The sequence below is a fragment of the Colobus angolensis genome, unplaced genomic scaffold, assembly GCF_000951035.1.
Source record: "Colobus angolensis palliatus isolate OR3802 unplaced genomic scaffold, Cang.pa_1.0 Scaffold19, whole genome shotgun sequence".
NCBI lineage: Eukaryota > Metazoa > Chordata > Mammalia > Primates > Cercopithecidae > Colobus > Colobus angolensis.
Genome location: NW_012115043.1, coordinates 8,359,799 through 8,375,894, shown reverse-complemented (window position 1 = coordinate 8,375,894; position 16,096 = coordinate 8,359,799). Strand labels below are relative to the sequence as shown.

At 38.8% G+C, this 16,096-nt stretch overlaps 1 protein-coding gene across 1 annotated transcript in view; it reads left to right on the top strand.

Annotated features, from left to right (window-relative positions):
- The window catches only part of APH1B (APH1B gamma secretase subunit), a gene marked incomplete at its 5' end in the record, with an annotated part of 32,610 nt that overhangs the window by 4,321 nt on the left and 12,193 nt on the right, over nucleotides 1-16,096 (top strand). Inside the window, 2 exons of the mRNA XM_011940433.1 lie at nucleotides 6,651-6,721; nucleotides 7,515-7,637. Coding sequence (XP_011795823.1) covers nucleotides 6,651-6,721; nucleotides 7,515-7,637 — 194 coding nt within the window. The remainder of the gene's footprint in view (nucleotides 1-6,650; nucleotides 6,722-7,514; nucleotides 7,638-16,096) is intronic.

The following is a 16,096-nucleotide window of genomic DNA, read 5'->3' as shown; positions in this document are numbered from 1 at the left end:
AGGATGGTCTCGATCTCCTGACCTTGTGATCCGCCCGTCTCGGCCTCCCAAAGTGCTGGGATTACAGGCTTGAGCCACCGCGCCCGGCCACGCCCTGCTAATTTTTATAATTTTAGTAGAGACAGGGTTTCACCATGTTGGCCAGGCTGGTTTTGAACTCCTGACCTCAAGTGATCTGCCCACCTTGGCCTCCCAAAGTGTTAGGATTACAGGTGTGAGCCACCACGCCCAGCCAAGATAAATAACTCTTATGGAGACCATGCCTTCCATTATTTTGACTGTAGTAGGGGAAAACGGGAGTTCATTTTGTGATATTTCTGGTAGTTTTAAATCTATAATAGAAAACTACATTTTAAAAAAAGCCTTGGGTTCCCTTGTTGGGCCAGAAAGTAGGTCTTCTCTAGGACTCATGAGGACCTCACATGAAACTGCTGGTTTGAAATACAACTGGAACTTGGAACCATATTTCCTTTCAGGCAGTCATGAGATTGGCTTTGATTATATAGTAAGACTTAGTAGAGTGATAAATGTACTGTCTTTTCTCATTTCTACAAATGAAGTAATTCAGGCTGTCCATGAATTTCATGGATATAACCAAGAGGAACCTCAACAACAACTCTTTTCACAGGCTTCTGATAACTTGTTCTTGCCAATATGCTAGGTTTTCTGTATTTGTTACTCTTTGCTTTTAATACCAGATACTGAATTCCCTTTTCATAATGAAGGAATTTAAATTAGAAATTGAAAGCCAGGAAGCCATTGCTTAGAAGCAAAAATCATAGAAAAGTTTCAAAAATGAAATTCCCATTAGTACCTGGAAATATTACACGGGAGCAAATAAATATCAAAGGTAACATTGAAATTTCCATGTAATACAACATCCCTAACAGATGGACATCTAACTGTGTTTGAATGTTTCTGGTATGTGGCAGTTACTACCATTCTACGATTTTAAGCTTAACTGTAGAATATTAATAAGGTAATCAAATCTACTTCCGCTGGGCTTGGTGGCTCATGCCTGTAACCCTAACACTTTGGGAAGGCAAGGTGGGCCGATCGCTTGAGCTGAGGATTTCGAGACTAGCCTGGGCAACATGGCAAAACCCTGTGTGTACAACAAATACAAAAATTAACTGGGCATAGTGGTCCCAGCTCCTTGGGAGGTTGAGGTGGGAGGATCACTTGAACCCAGGAGGCGGAGGTTGCAGTGAGCTGTGATTGCACCACTGTGCTCCAGCCTGGGGGACAGAGCCTGTCTAAAAACAAACAAACAAACAAGCAAAAACAAAAACTCCCCTCTTCTGACCTCTGCCCTACTCGAGTACCAGGTAAACGAAGTCTCTGCTGCATGGTTATCATTATCTCCTTTTCAAGGTTGAACAGTCCTCATTTCTTCCCCTGGACCTCAGCAGGCATGGTTGTGGCTTCCAAACCTTTCCAAAAGAAAGGCTGTTTGTTCTTTTGGATCAGTGGACATGACACTTTTTGTCAGCGCCTGGTTTTTGCCTGTGCTCAGGACCCAGCATGATGTTCTGCAATGCGGTCTGAGTAGTGCCCCTGACTGGGCGCTGCACTCTTCACAGCTCAGCCTTACATTGCACGGGGTTTTCCTGTCAGTGACATCACTGGCTCATACGCATTTTCATACCATGGGTCTAATTTTGAAAAAAAACCAGAAACAAACAAACAAAACCCTTAATTTCTAATACAGAATTAAAGTTTAGCACTTGTATGTTCTAAAACCTGAATTACCAGAGTGACAACATGAGTATGGGCTGTTCGTCACTCCCTTGCATCTTCATGGTTTCCACCTGAAATGGCAACATTTTCCTGGCACTAGCTTAGCGCTCCAAAGGACTGTAGCTGAACATAGATCCACATTTTTTGTTCCTCTTTTTTTATAATTTTAATTTTTAAAAGTTTCTTTTCACAGTGAGGAGCAAAGGTCCACTTTTTAACGAGGGCAGGAAAGGAGTAGGGCCACATGAGGAAGAAATTACAGCTGTCAGTCCATAGGCTTGAATGCCAGGAAGTTCAGAGAAGCCCCTTTAGCCTCCTAGGAAAACCATGTTTGCTTTTCTGAAAGGACCTTTGGAAATTTGCAAATGGTAGGACAGACTTGTACTAACAGGTACGTTTGTTTGCATTTGCAAAATGCATCTTTTACAAGCCTTTAGAATATTCAAACTTTTCCCAGCAAATTTGAGAAATGTAGGATGTTACGTAGTTGTATTAAAACAATTTAAGAATTATTATGATGCTTTATTTATGACTGACATTTATATGGATATATTTACATTGCTCTCTTAGGCTATATTACATTCAAATATAGGGACTTTGGTTTAATCAATACTTTATCTCCACTGCCAAAGTAGTTCTTGAACTTTTAAATTTAAAGTGCTACCTCAGACTTTTGCTATCAGAATTTGGTGCCAAGATTAAAATGCAGAGAGTTTATACCAGTTTTTAGAAATATATGGAATTGGATCAAAATATTCATTGCAATCTAATAATAATTTTATTTCATGAGTTAGGCCTTAGTCACTTAATCTTACTAATCTTATTCTTACATGAATGAATAGTAACTTTCAGCCTGACAAAGCCTTGCATAATGAGAAATTGGCATGTGTGGCAGCCCTTTTTACAGTAATTTTTTTTTTAAATCCAAGTTATGTTGCTTAAAACATAATCATATTTTGCCAAAAACATACAGTTTAGGCAACTCGATGTTGCTTGAAGCTCCTGTATGTTGTCTAAAACAGACATTAGGATTTTTTCTGTTTGGATGGAAACTTTTGTAATTTAATTCAATTTTGTCTTAAAATGTTGATACCATAAATATTTTGTAATTTTAGAAAATCTTCCGTGTATAGAAAAGACATTAGGATAACCATTGCTACAACTTTTAAGCAGCATGTCTATTTTTAAAAATTCCAAAAATGGCGTATTTAACTTGTATTCATACTCCTTTCTTTCTCTCATACGCACATTCAAAAAGGGATAGAACAGATAAGAAAGATGGTATGATTTAGCAATAGTTTTTCAAAGTTTATATTTTTGAAATTTGAATTGTTTCTTTTTTGTTCTTAGGAACACAATAATAAATGCAAACAAAGAATTTTCCATTTCAGTAAAATGGAAGTGAACCCAGAAACTGATGATGTTTTGTGCTTTCTCACTTCCTGATGTTGACATTGAGAACTCTTAGTGCTGTTACTTTTCCTCCCACATACTTCCACAATATAGAATTAGGAAGTTTATTAAACTTTTGAATTTATTTAATATATTTGTGATAGTAGTACTTTGCTATATCAAATAGCTGAAATCTTTGATTGATTCACTGATTGACACAGTCTCACTCTGTGACCCAGGCTAGAGTGCAGTGGCGCAATAATGGCTCACTGCAACTTCCGCCTCCGGGGCTCAATCTGTCCTCCCGCCCTCAGCCTCCTGAGTAGCTAGGACTATAAGTGCATGCCACCGCACCCAGCTAATTGTATTTTTTTGGTAGAGACATAGTCTCCCTATGTCACCCAGGCTGGTCTCGAACTCCTGAGCTCAGGCGACCCGCCCGCCTCGGCCTCCCAAAATGCAGGTATTGCAGGTGTGAGGCACCATGCCCAGACAATTTCTCTCTTAAATTGGGTTATTTGTCTTTTTATTATTGAGTTGTAAGAGTTCTGTAGATATAAGTCCTTTTTCAAATATGATTTGCAAATATTTTCTCCCATCTCTGTTGTCTTTTCACTTTCTTGATAGTGTCCTTTATAACATCAAAGTTTTTAATTTTGTTGAGGTTCATCTGTTTACTTTTCCTTTTGTTGCTTGTGGTTTAGGTGTTTGTATTTGAGAAACCATTACTCAACCCACGGTCATGAAGACTTAACACCTATGTATTCTTCTAACAGTTCCATAGTTTTAGCTCTTACAGCTGGACTTTTCACTCATTTTAGTTTTTACATATGGTGTAAGTTAAGGGTCCACCCTCATTCTTTTGTATGTGATTATCTAGTGGTTCCATCACCATTTATTAAAAAGACCATCTTTCTTTCCTTGTTGAATCATCTTGCACTCTTGTTGAAAATCAATTGACTATAAATATAAAGGTTTATTTCTGGACTGTCAATTTTATTCTGTTAATCTGTGTGTCTGTCCTTACACCAGTATCAGATGGTCTTGAATACTTTACTTTTGTAGTAAGTTTTGAAATAGAGAGGTGTAAGTCTTTTAACTTTGTTGTTGTTTTTCATACAAAAAGCATTAGCAGTTGTTTGTTATCATTATGAAGTATTATATACTGTACATAATTGTATGTGCTATGTGGATTTTTTTTTTTTTTTATACAGGGCCTCTCTCTCTCTCGCCCAGGCTGGAGTGCAGTGGTGCAGTCTCAGCTCCCTGCAGCCTCCACCTCCTTGGCTCAAGCCATCCTCCCACCTCAGCCTCCCAGGTAGCTAGGACTATAGGCACATGCCACCACACCTGGCTCATTTTTGTATTTTTTGTAGAGATGGGGATTCACCATGTTGCCCAAGCTGGTCTCAAACTCCTGGGCTCAAGTGACTTGTTTGCCTTTATCTCCCAAAATGCTAGGATTATAGGTGTGAACCACTGCACCTGGCCAGTGTGTGCTGTGCTTTTTTATGACTGGCAGTGCAGTAGGTTTGTTTACACCAACATCACCACAAACACAGGAGTGATGCATTGTGCTACAACATTATGACGTCACTAGGCAAAAGGGATTGTTTAGCTCCATTATAATAACAACTACCATTGTTATGTGCAGTCCATTGTTGACTGGAATGTTGCTATGCAATACATAACTGTATTTTATTAACTTTTAGGTTCAAGGGTACACGTGCAGGTTTGTTACCTGGGTAAATGGTGATCCTCTCCCTCCTCCCACTCCAGTCTCAACTAGGCCCCAGTGTCTGTGGTTCCCTTCTTTGTGTCCACATGGACACAAGTCTTTTATTTATTATTGAGGAATTTATAGAAAACAGAAATCCTCCCAAATTTTTTGATTCTACTCTATTGATATATTTGTTGACAGAGCTTTTTACCATATATGTGTCCCATAATCTTTAATTCGCTTTTAGTAATATCACTATGAGGGGTAAGTTTATTTTAGTTAGGAAAATTGGACATTTTAGTTGGTTACTGCTTCAGAGAAAGAAGGTGGTCACTTAAATTTCTGGCTCATGTCCTCACTACCAAACACTTCCAGATGGAGAGCACCAAAATGGCAGATGGTTTCTTTTGAGTCTAGAAAAGCACCCTCTTCCCTAGGCTTATTCTTATTTTGGTTGAATTCTACATTACCTTAATGTAATCAATGATATTTATATTTTTGTAATGAATAAGCTGACTATAGTGAATATCCATACCCTGAATTTAAAGTAACATAATGCCCAGAAAATAAGTATGTTCTGGTTAATTTAATTGTCTATTCTTAGAGTTAACCTGTCTTGTTTCAACATTTGCTAAAACGTCATTTTCAAAATGTTTTGGTTCTTTTGTTGCCTTAAGTAGACTTTATAGTAAATATAATTTAAATATTCTTTGAGTCAGGATCTTACATTATTGCAGTTTTCTCAATAGTGATGCTGGTAGAATTGACCAGCCAGACCTAGCATTCCTAACATATCTGCGTGGCACTCATGGTAAGTTTATAAATTGGCCACAACAGAAGCATGCATAAGATCACTCTGAAGATCATTATTTTATTTTATTTTATTTTTTGTAGAGACAGGGTCTTGCTGTGTGGCCCAGGCTGGTCTCGAACTCCTGGATGCAAGTGATCCTCCTGCCTTGGCCTCCCAAAGTGCTGAGCCACCATGCTCGGCTGAAGATTATTTTCTCTTGAGCAGTATTCTGTTCTTGCATTCAAGGGTTCATTTATCTCCTATTCTGAGGGTAGCATTGTATTCTGCAAGATACAACGAAAGTATAAGATCACTTTCTCCCTGGAAGCCTTATTTACATATTTGTGATATAAAACAAATATGTAAAATGTTTTAGAATCAGAAGATCATATGATTAAGTACTCATGTGAGAGTTCAGACCATCAGTATTATAGGATTTAAGAATAAGGAGAGATTAGTGATTACCAACCATTGGTAGAGGCAACTTCTTTAACAAATTGCTGCCTGAAGTGGACTCTGAAGGATGAGTGTAGTTTAGGTTCTGCAGAGTGGAAGGTACACGGGAGGGTGGCAGAGCAAGTACAGTCCTGGTAGAAGATAGATCAAAGTGCCAACAAAGCAGGAATAATGATAGAGTACTTTGGGAAGGGAAAAAAAATCAGAGTGGTAGATCCCACAGGATATTGAATTAAATATTTGCCGAGTTCAGAAAGCAGTTGAAAGTGTTGTGGTTTTTATCTTGTTAAATTCAATTCCTGATGGCTTGTTTACTTATATTTTTCTTATTCTTTGATGCGAATGTCGAAAGGTAAAAATTAGTTGTTCCTTTTGGTTGATTTTAGTTCATTGAAAATTTGCTGGGTTTTGTTTAAATACATTATAGATTTAGAGTATAACCTGATGCAAAGCCTCAGTGAGTATCTGGGTTTGAAGTATCTTGTTGGACTTTTCTGATATATTGCCCTTTTTTTTTTCTTTTTAATTACATGTGTGATTTTATTTTAGAAAAGCCAGTGAGGGTTTGAAGACTATAAACCCAGGTGAGACAGCACCCTCTATGCGACTGCTGGCCTATGGTAAGTTAGAAACACATGGTTTCATTAAGGCAAACAAATCAGACTTGGCATAAAAGTCACTTGTATCTTTTGTATCTTTGTAGATTTCAAGTAGTTTTTTATTACTGCCTTGGCCTATTGGTGTACAGAATTGCTTATTATCCCCGCCTTCCAGGTTCCTTTTGTAAATGAAAGTGATTACAAGTGACCCTTACCTGCATGTCCATTATATATCAACCAGGTTTGAAAGTTAGATTTTTAATGTGTATGTACCCTAACTAAGATTTTCTAAGTGATGAAACTGTTACTTTCTCCGAATCTTACTTTGGCTGTTCTAGAAGTAGTCTTCATATTAAAGCAGTTAACATCTCTGCATATTATACTTTGAGAATTATGTTTAAGATTGGATCCAGGTTCCCCAATTGGGCTCAGGAATACATCGTTCCCCTTTACATTCGATTTCAGTTCTAAGCCATCAAACTTGACTCTGAAAACTCTGTTATCATTAAGTAAAGCCAGAGTTTTGGTGTTGTATCCTCTGTCTCAACTGTTTCTTCTGTGCCTTTCTAGACCCTTTTCTCCCCTTTTTCATGACTCTGCTGCATTCTGCCGTTCATTTCCTTTCCTCTTCCCCCTTCCCTCTCCGATTCGTCATTTAGCCAAGCACATGCCTTTCCAGAGCCAGCTGTCTGCTGCTTCAGGCAGAACATAAGCACCCTTTCCCCTCCAACACACTTTGTATTAACTAGTCCTCGGAAATTTGACTTGAAATCTTGGCAGGAAAAGAGTTAACAGTGTTTTTCTTCCTGTTTAGTTTCTGGCTTGGGCTTTGGAATCATGAGTGGAGTATTTTCCTTTGTGAATACCCTATCTGACTCCTTGGGGCCAGGCACAGTCGGCATTCATGGAGATTCTCCTCAGTTCTTCCTTTATTCAGGTATGTCTCTCATAGCTGTCAACATTCAGGCTTCTAGTCTAAATGATCATTCTTATTGGAGTTCACTGGCTTAGGAATTCCAGTGAATAGGAATTTATGTTATGTCTTTTAAAGGCGAAATACCCTGAGGCACTGTGAAGTAAAAGACTTGGGAAAATAAAAATTTTTTGTTAGAGTGTTTTAGAATTTGAGTGGAGTTTAGCTTGCATTAAATTTATTTTTATTTTGCTGTACTAACAATGTTGCTGTATAGCTGAAATGTTAGAAGTGGATTTTTAAAGACCATGTGCTCTTTTTGGTTTTTATGATTTTATGTTATCTTCAGTGGAAGCCCTAATCTGTAATTGTCATTGTGGTGCCTTTTGTGGGAATAGGCAGTATAATGTAATCTTGAAATTGAGAGGAAAAAATGGGATAATAGATGAGTTGATCATTTCATCCAAACGATGCAGCGAAAAGGACCAACTCATTTCAAATTGCTTTTTCATCCACGAGCTAAAAATTGTCATCATGATGCAGTGATCATGAATTTGAGAGTTGGCAGTATACATAATTAATGTAGATTTCTTCTAAGTTCCACAAGAAGACTCTTTTAAAAATAGGGGGAAGATACCCACTGTATTTTTAGTCGTTTCCACAACAGTTACGCCATTGAAATAACTGAGTTCACATCATGATTTGTATATTCTTTTAATAGCATCTATGCTAAAACTCCTCAGGGAGTTTACCCTCTAATACGGGAATAAGAGAAAAAAAAATGTGAGTAAGCATTCCACTAACAGTTTAAGGTAATAATAGAAAAGATAAAAAGAGGTATGACCGATTTTAAAAAAATTTCTCCAATAGTTTAAAGGCATGCTGAATGTCATAGTGATCCCCAAGCCCAGTGGATGCTCATTCACTGTTCTCAGTAGACCCTTTGTTTCCATTTCAGTTCAGGCCTTGACATCTCCTCTCTGGCTTACCAGCATCTGCCCTCAACTGGTTAGTCTTTCCTTGACACACTTTCCATGTGAATCCTGTATGCAACTACCAAACTCATCTTCCCTGTTACAAAAATGGTTTGCCTTTTCAGGACCTACAGGATAAAGCCAAGGCCCTTTAAATCTGGCTGCAAGTTAGAGGACAAGAAAGTGTGTTAATAGGTCGTACTTATTTAATGATGCTTCCAACATAGCAAATTATCTTTGTTTTGAACATTTCATCATTGGAATACTTCTGGCAAATGTGTTAAGGATTGATTATACTGAGTGTTAGGTCTTTAAAACAAATGTAATATTAGTAAAGTCTGTTAGAACCCGATATACATTAATGAAACATAATTATAAGGGGTGTTAGTGCTACCGTTTTGTTTTCTGTTTTCTTATGCAGTTAACACACGGCTCTCCCTGCTACAGTTTTCTTTTGATATACAAGTTTTGCCAGCTTTGTTCACTAGATGGTGCTAATTCCTTTAGTGACCTAGGCTGTTTTCGTAAGACATTTAAAATGATTCTTTTGGTAGTAAAAGAAAGATTTGGTACCAGTTTGGGGATTGTATTTGTAATTTCTAGGAATTAAAGGAAAAATTCAATATTCAATAAGCTATCTTAATGTCTTTAGCCAAGTTAGGATGGCAGACTGGCTATGTTATAAATTTGTATCTATAGAATGAAAGAACAGTGTTGTTCTATCATGTGCGAGTTTCTTACTGTTACAACATCATTCTTTGAAGCATAAACTTTGAATTATAAATTTAAGAAATTAATTTGTATTACATTTAAAAATAAGATCCCCAAATTTATATTTATTGTATTTATGTTGTTTGTAACTACTTAAAATTACCATTTATTTAGATACAAGTCATTTTTGCCAGGTAAATCTGTAACTTCATATGTTTAGCATACTCCATTACAAATGCCTAAATAGTACTCAGAATAAATAAGGAATGTAGGGTCACGATTTACAGATTGAGCATTTTTAATCCCAAAATCCAAAATCCAAAAATGCTCCAATATCCAAAACTTCCTTCACTGACACGAAGCCACAAGTAGGAAATTTCATACCTGATCTTATGTGATAGATCACGGTCAGAACAAGAAAAAACTGTTCCATGCAGAAAATTATTTAAAATATTGTGTAAAATTACCTTCAGCCTATGTATATCAGGTATATATGAAATGTAAATGAATTTCATGTTTTGGCCAGGTGTGGTGGCTCATGCCTGTAATCCCAACACTTTGGGAAGCCAAGGCAGGAGAATCAATTGAGCTCAGGAGTTTGAGACCAGCCTGGGCAATATAGCGAGACCTTGTGTCTACTAAAAATTAAAAAACTTAGCTGGGTGTGGTGGCACACACCCGTGGTCCCAGCTACTCAGGAGGCCGAGGTGGGAGAATCACTTGAGCCCAAGAGGTTGAGACTGCAGTGAGCTGTGATCGTCCCACTGCAATCCAGCCTGAGTAACAGAGGGACACCCTGTTTCAAGAGGAAAAGAGAAAAAATAATTTCATGTTTAAACTTGAGTCTTATTCCCTAAATATCTTGTTTTATATGTGCATATATATATATATATATGCACAAATATTTGAAAATTTGAAACACTTCTGGTCCCAAACATTTCAGATGAGGGATATTCAGTCTGTAGTATATATGTCTGTACTAGTGTGTGTTAATAAGATCCATACTATATGAAACCTGTATGTACATAGGCTCTTACGTTACAAACAGGCATCATTTATAAATAATGTTTATGTATAGGTTACTTCTTTTTTATTTCTGTGGTTACGTTGTAGGCTAGCATTACATTTTACTAGAATCATTACCATTTCTTGGTAATTTTGTATAGAGACAAAAGTATGGGAATTGGAATCCTAGGTTTGAATCTTATCCTGGCTCATTAATTTAGTACTTTAGGCAAGTCCGTTTGATTATTGAATCACTCATTCCATAAATCATTATTAAGTGTTTTTAGTCTAAAGGAGTTACACCAAGCTATGAAAATAGAGCCCAGTTACCATGCATAACGTCCATTCATAGTGGGGAATAAAGACCAACAGCTCGTTACAATAAAGCATGATCAATGCTACAGTGAAATGAGGAAGAGCCATGGGGCACAAAGGACAGGCTCTAACCCATGCTCCTAGGCCACAGTACCTTGCCTTTGCAACATTTATCACAGGCGTGATTAAGTACTGGTATAGTTATTTGTTGAGTGTCTTTTCTCTCCAGTCAGGTGCTAAGCCATGCAAGTGCAAGGACGACATCTGTATTGTTTACTGCTGTGTCCCCGGCATCTTGTGGAGTCCTTTGTTTCTAGATGGCACTCAGTAAATAACTTACAGAAAAGTGAAAGCCAGGCACAGCTTATGGAGGAAGTGCCATAATAAGTAGAGATTTACTTAAAGGGTGAATAATAACTAGGCAGGCAAAGAAAGGGGTTGTCAGGAAAAGATGTCCCAGGCAGAGGGAAGAGGCCTCTTTCCTCCAGGCCTGGAGGTAAGAGCAGTATTGTTTACAGGGCAAAGCAGTCTTGTCCTTCCATCTAATCTTCAATTTCCTGATCTTGCAGGAAGGGCAGAAATAATGCCTAGCTCAGAGTTGTTGAGAATTAAATGAAATTAATTTAGAGAATATGTATTTAAGTGCTTTATAAACTCTAAAGTGGCCTAAGAATATTATTAAGGTGGAGAATTTAGCACTTGAGATGAGAAAACAGAATTCAGAAAAAAGATAATTTTTCTAGTATTATATAGAACCTGGGTTTTTCATTCTCAATTACCTCCCTTATGCTTTAGAAGAAAAAATGTCTTTAGCTAGTACCTAGTAGAAAAGAACAGCTGACCATTTTATTTTTTAAAATTCCCCAGACCATTTCATTTCTATTATATTTTCTAGATAGTACACTTAAAACCTAGGCAAGGTTTTAAACTTTTTAGCCACTAAACCTTTCACTAGGGAAAACCAATACAGGTCAGACCACGTGTGGAGTGTTGTATTGTTCCACGCGTTGTGATTTAACAGGAATACTGAAGAAATAAAATTCATATAGAAAGAATGTTGTCAGTGTGGTAGAAGATCTAGAAGCCACAGCCTGTGGGATATGATTGAAGAAAGAAAAATACTGGGCTTGAAGAAAATAAAAGAGGAATGTGGGAGATTGTTTTTGTCCCTATTTCCTGTAATAATACATCCACACACGTGCTTGGTCTCATGGTGGCTGCAGTGTCCTTTTCCACCCTTCGACTTTGAGCTCAATCACGTGACTTGAATTGGCCAATTAGTGGATATGATGTAAGTTAGAGGCTTAAAAAGTATTTGCATGATTGGACCTTCCTTCTTGGACTCTGGTGCCATGAGAAGAACATACCTTGGAAAGTTAATGCCTACTTAGCCTGGACCCTTGAATGAATACACCCAGAGCCACACAGGGCCCAACTCAGGAGCTTGCAGCAGAGTTTTCCAGCTGAGCCCAGCCTTTATCAGCAATGCACAGTCAGCCTTTAGACCTGTGAGCATGAGAATAAATTTTTGTTGTTGTAACCCAATACAATTTTTACTTTTTGTTCACTGTTCTATTCGTAATATTTTAAGAATAATCTCTACAGTGTGGCAGTTTGTTAAAGTTTAGACTCTTGACTGAAAGCTCTTTGTAAGCAAGACTATCTTAATACGTACATTGCCAAATTCCAGAGTGGTAGAGAAAGTATAACATCTCTTAATGATACAGAAAAAATGATTAACAGTAGATTGTAACCTGTAATTCTTATCCTTTTATGATTTCATTAGAATCTTAATGTCTTATAAGTTGTCACAGCTGCTACTGTTTATGATATAGTGATACTCGATATGCTGTATATATCATCGAATATGTATTTTTCATTATCTCTTTCTTTTCTCTCTCTCTTTTTCTAAGAGATAAGGTCTTGCTCTGTCACTCAGGCTGGAATGCAGTGTTAATGACCTTGGCTCCCTATAGCCTTGAACTCCTGGGCTCAAGTGTTCCTCCCACTCAGCCTCCTAAGTAGCTAGGACCACAGGCATGTGCTGCTATGCCCAGCTAATTTTTGTATTTTTTGTGGAGATGGGGGTCTCCTTATGTTGCTCAGGCTAGTCCCAAACTCCTGGCCTCAAGCAGTCCTCCTGCCTCAGTCTCCCAAAGTGCTGGGATTATAGGGTGTGAGCCACCACGCCTGGCTTGTTTTCTTTATATCAATAGTGTAAGTCTTTCCTTCAAGCTGCTAAAATAACTGAGAATAGAAAATTGTACTTTTTGGAATGCATTTTCATTAAATAGATATGACCTATCATAGACTCGAGCAGCTTGTGATACATTATGAAATGTGCACATCACAGGCAGCTCAGTGTATTGCTTCACAGTCTCTGGCTGAAAGAATGACATGGGCTGGGGCTGTAAGACTTGATGGCTCTCCTAGGCATATTTCAGGCCACCCTGAATCACTGATTTCTCTTCCCACAGATGAATGGCTAGGCTCTGCTGACTCCCTTTTGGTGCAGTTGAATGACTTGCACTTCTCCATTCTCTGTAGACCTTGTTTCTTCTTCATGGGTAAAACAGTCCTTATTTTCATCAGCCACTGCTGCCTTTATTTTTATTTATTTATTTTGTTTTATTTTACTTGTCTTTTTTTTTTTTTTTTTTTTTTAATGAGACTGAGTCTCACTCTGTCACCCAGGCTGGAGTGCAGTGGTGTGGTCTCAGCTCACTGCAACCTCTGCCACCCGGGTTCAAGTGATTCTCATGCCTCAGCCTCCCCAGTAGCTGGGATTACAGGCGCCTGCCACCACACCTGGCTAATTTTTTTGTGTTTTTAGTAGAGACTGGGTTTTACCATGTTGGCCAGGCTGTTCTTGACCTCCTGACTTCAAGTGATCCGCCTGCCTCAGCCTCCCAAAGTGCTGGGATTACAGGCGTGAACCACCACGCCTGGCCTATTATTTTTCTTCTTCTTCTTCTTCTTTTTTTTTTTTTGAGATGGAGTCTTCTGTTGCCCAGGCTAGAGTGCAGTGGCGCGATCTTGGCTCATCGCAACCTCCACCTCCTGGGTTCAAGCGATTCTCCTGCCTCAGCCTTCTGAGTAGCTGGGATTACAGGTGCACGCCACCTTGCACAGCTAATTTTTGTATTTTTAGTAAAGGCAGGGTTTCGCCATATTGGTCAGTCTTCTCTTGAACTCCTGACCTCATGATCCACTCGCCTCGGCCTTCCAAAGTGTGGCCTGTTTATTTATGTTTTGAGACAAGGTCGTGCTGTGTCACCCAGGCTAGAGTCAGGTGGTATGATCATGGCTCACTGCAGCCTTGACCTCTGAGACTCAAACAGTCCTCCCACTTTAGCCTCTCAAGTAGCTGGGACCACAGGCACATGCCACTAAACTCAACTATTTTTTTTTTTTCCTGTAGAGATGAGGTTTCACTATGTTGTCCAGGCTGGTCTTGAACTCCTGGGCTCAAGTGATCCTCCTGCCTCAACCTCCTGAAATGCTGTACCTAGCCACTGCTGCTTTTAATTTTCGGTATTTTGGGGGTTTTGTTTCTTTTTCTTCAATGAATTTCACGGACTTTTTTTTTTTTGTAGCCATGATGAACAGGATACCGTATTACAGGTTACTGTCCTGTAAATATGATTGCGTGAGACAAACGTCACATTTTTAAAACATCATCCAGTATGGTATCATCACTCTTCATTCAGCCTCACAGGAATATATATTTTATTCATTACATCTAATATTTATAATTTGAAAGGGAAAAAAACCCCACTATTTCCAACTTTATTGCTCAGTCTGGCCCTCCCCAGCAACCTCAGCTTGATCCCCTGCAGCTCCATGGCTATGCTGGGAAGTTGGGCTGGGAATCCCAGCATTTATCAACTTACTCCATGCCCACTTCTTACCGAAGATGCTCTTTAGTACCGGGACCACTTGTACCAGTTCACTTTTCTACCTTTCCACGGCTCTGCTAAAGAGAGTCGGAATGTTCACATCAGGGTTCCTGCATTGCCCCGCTTCTAGGGGAATCATTCATATTGTAACGTGTTTCACTTACTGTGCAGTGTTCTAACACTATTTCCTAGAAACAAACTTATTTGCATAAATGTTTGGAAATCTCTTATTTCTTTGGAGGAATTAATGAACTTTGAGGTTTACTTTAATGGGTAGATTTATTGGATTTTACTACCTTTTATCGTTATTCTAAACCCTCACCAAAGACTTATACTTGAGTATATTTCTTGAGATCAAAGTCCTTTGTTTCAGGTAGTAAGCTACTTTTTCACCTCTAGTGTGACTGTTTCCCTACATTCAAAGGAACAACAATTTTTTTTTTTTTTTTTTTGAGATGGAATCTCACTGTGTCACTCAGGCTGGAGTGCAGTGGCATGATCTTGGCTCACTGCCAGCTCCGCCTCCTAGGTTCATGCCATTTTCTCGCCTCAGCCTCCTGAGCAGCTAGGACTACAGGTGCCCACCACCACGCCCAGCTAATTTTTTTGTATTTTTCAGTAGGGACAGGGTTTCACTGTGCTAGCCAGAATGGTCTCTATCTCCTGACCTCGTGATCCGCCCGCCTCGGCCTCCCAGAGTGCTGGGATTACAGGCATGAGCCATGGAACAACAATTTTAAATACTGCTGACTTCTTATCAGAAGTTCTGGAAGGCAGTGGAATAAGATCTTTAAAATGGTGCACTCCTGCAACCTTCCTCATCTCAGTTGATGAAATTCCATCCTTCCAGGTGCTCAGTTATTTCTTAGAATATTTCCTGATTCTTCACCTTTTCTCTCATAACTCGCATCCAATCCGTCTGTAAACCTTACCTGCAGTTTTCATTTAAATCTTCATCCAAGGTCTTATGGGCTTAGTTTTGCTTTATAAATGGCATAGATCAGGTTTGAGAGCTTGTTTGGAGCAAACATTTAAAGAAATGGTAAATCTGATTTTGCTGAAACTATTCTAGGCCAGAGACAAACATAGAAATTAATTAGTTTTGTGAAGTCAATGAAGCATTAATAGAAAGTAATAGAATCCCGAGAGCCTGTATCCATTGCCAGCTGCCGGAAGGCAGGTCCCCGGTTAGGGGGTTATACTCCAGGCTGCCTTGGACCTCATGATCCCAATGGCAGCTCTAGCCTGTGAGTTCAGGCCTGTTTTTTTTTGTTGTTGTTGTTGTTTGTTGTTGTTTTGCAGTATTTTTGTGACAGTAGCTGGCTGCTGCAGGGAGTTTCAAATGTTTTTTAATGTGCTACATATAGGAAAAAATTGTTGACTTGTGTTTCTTCAAAGAGCCCTCTCAGGATCAGTGAGCGGGAGTTGGAGCAGGGTTTCTCAACCTCACCACTATTGACATCTGGGGTCAGATGGTTCTTGGTTGGGAGCTGATGTGTGTTATGGGGTGTTTAACAGCATCCCTGGCCTCTGTCCACTAGATGCCAGGGCACCCCGTCCCCAAGTGGTGATAACCCAA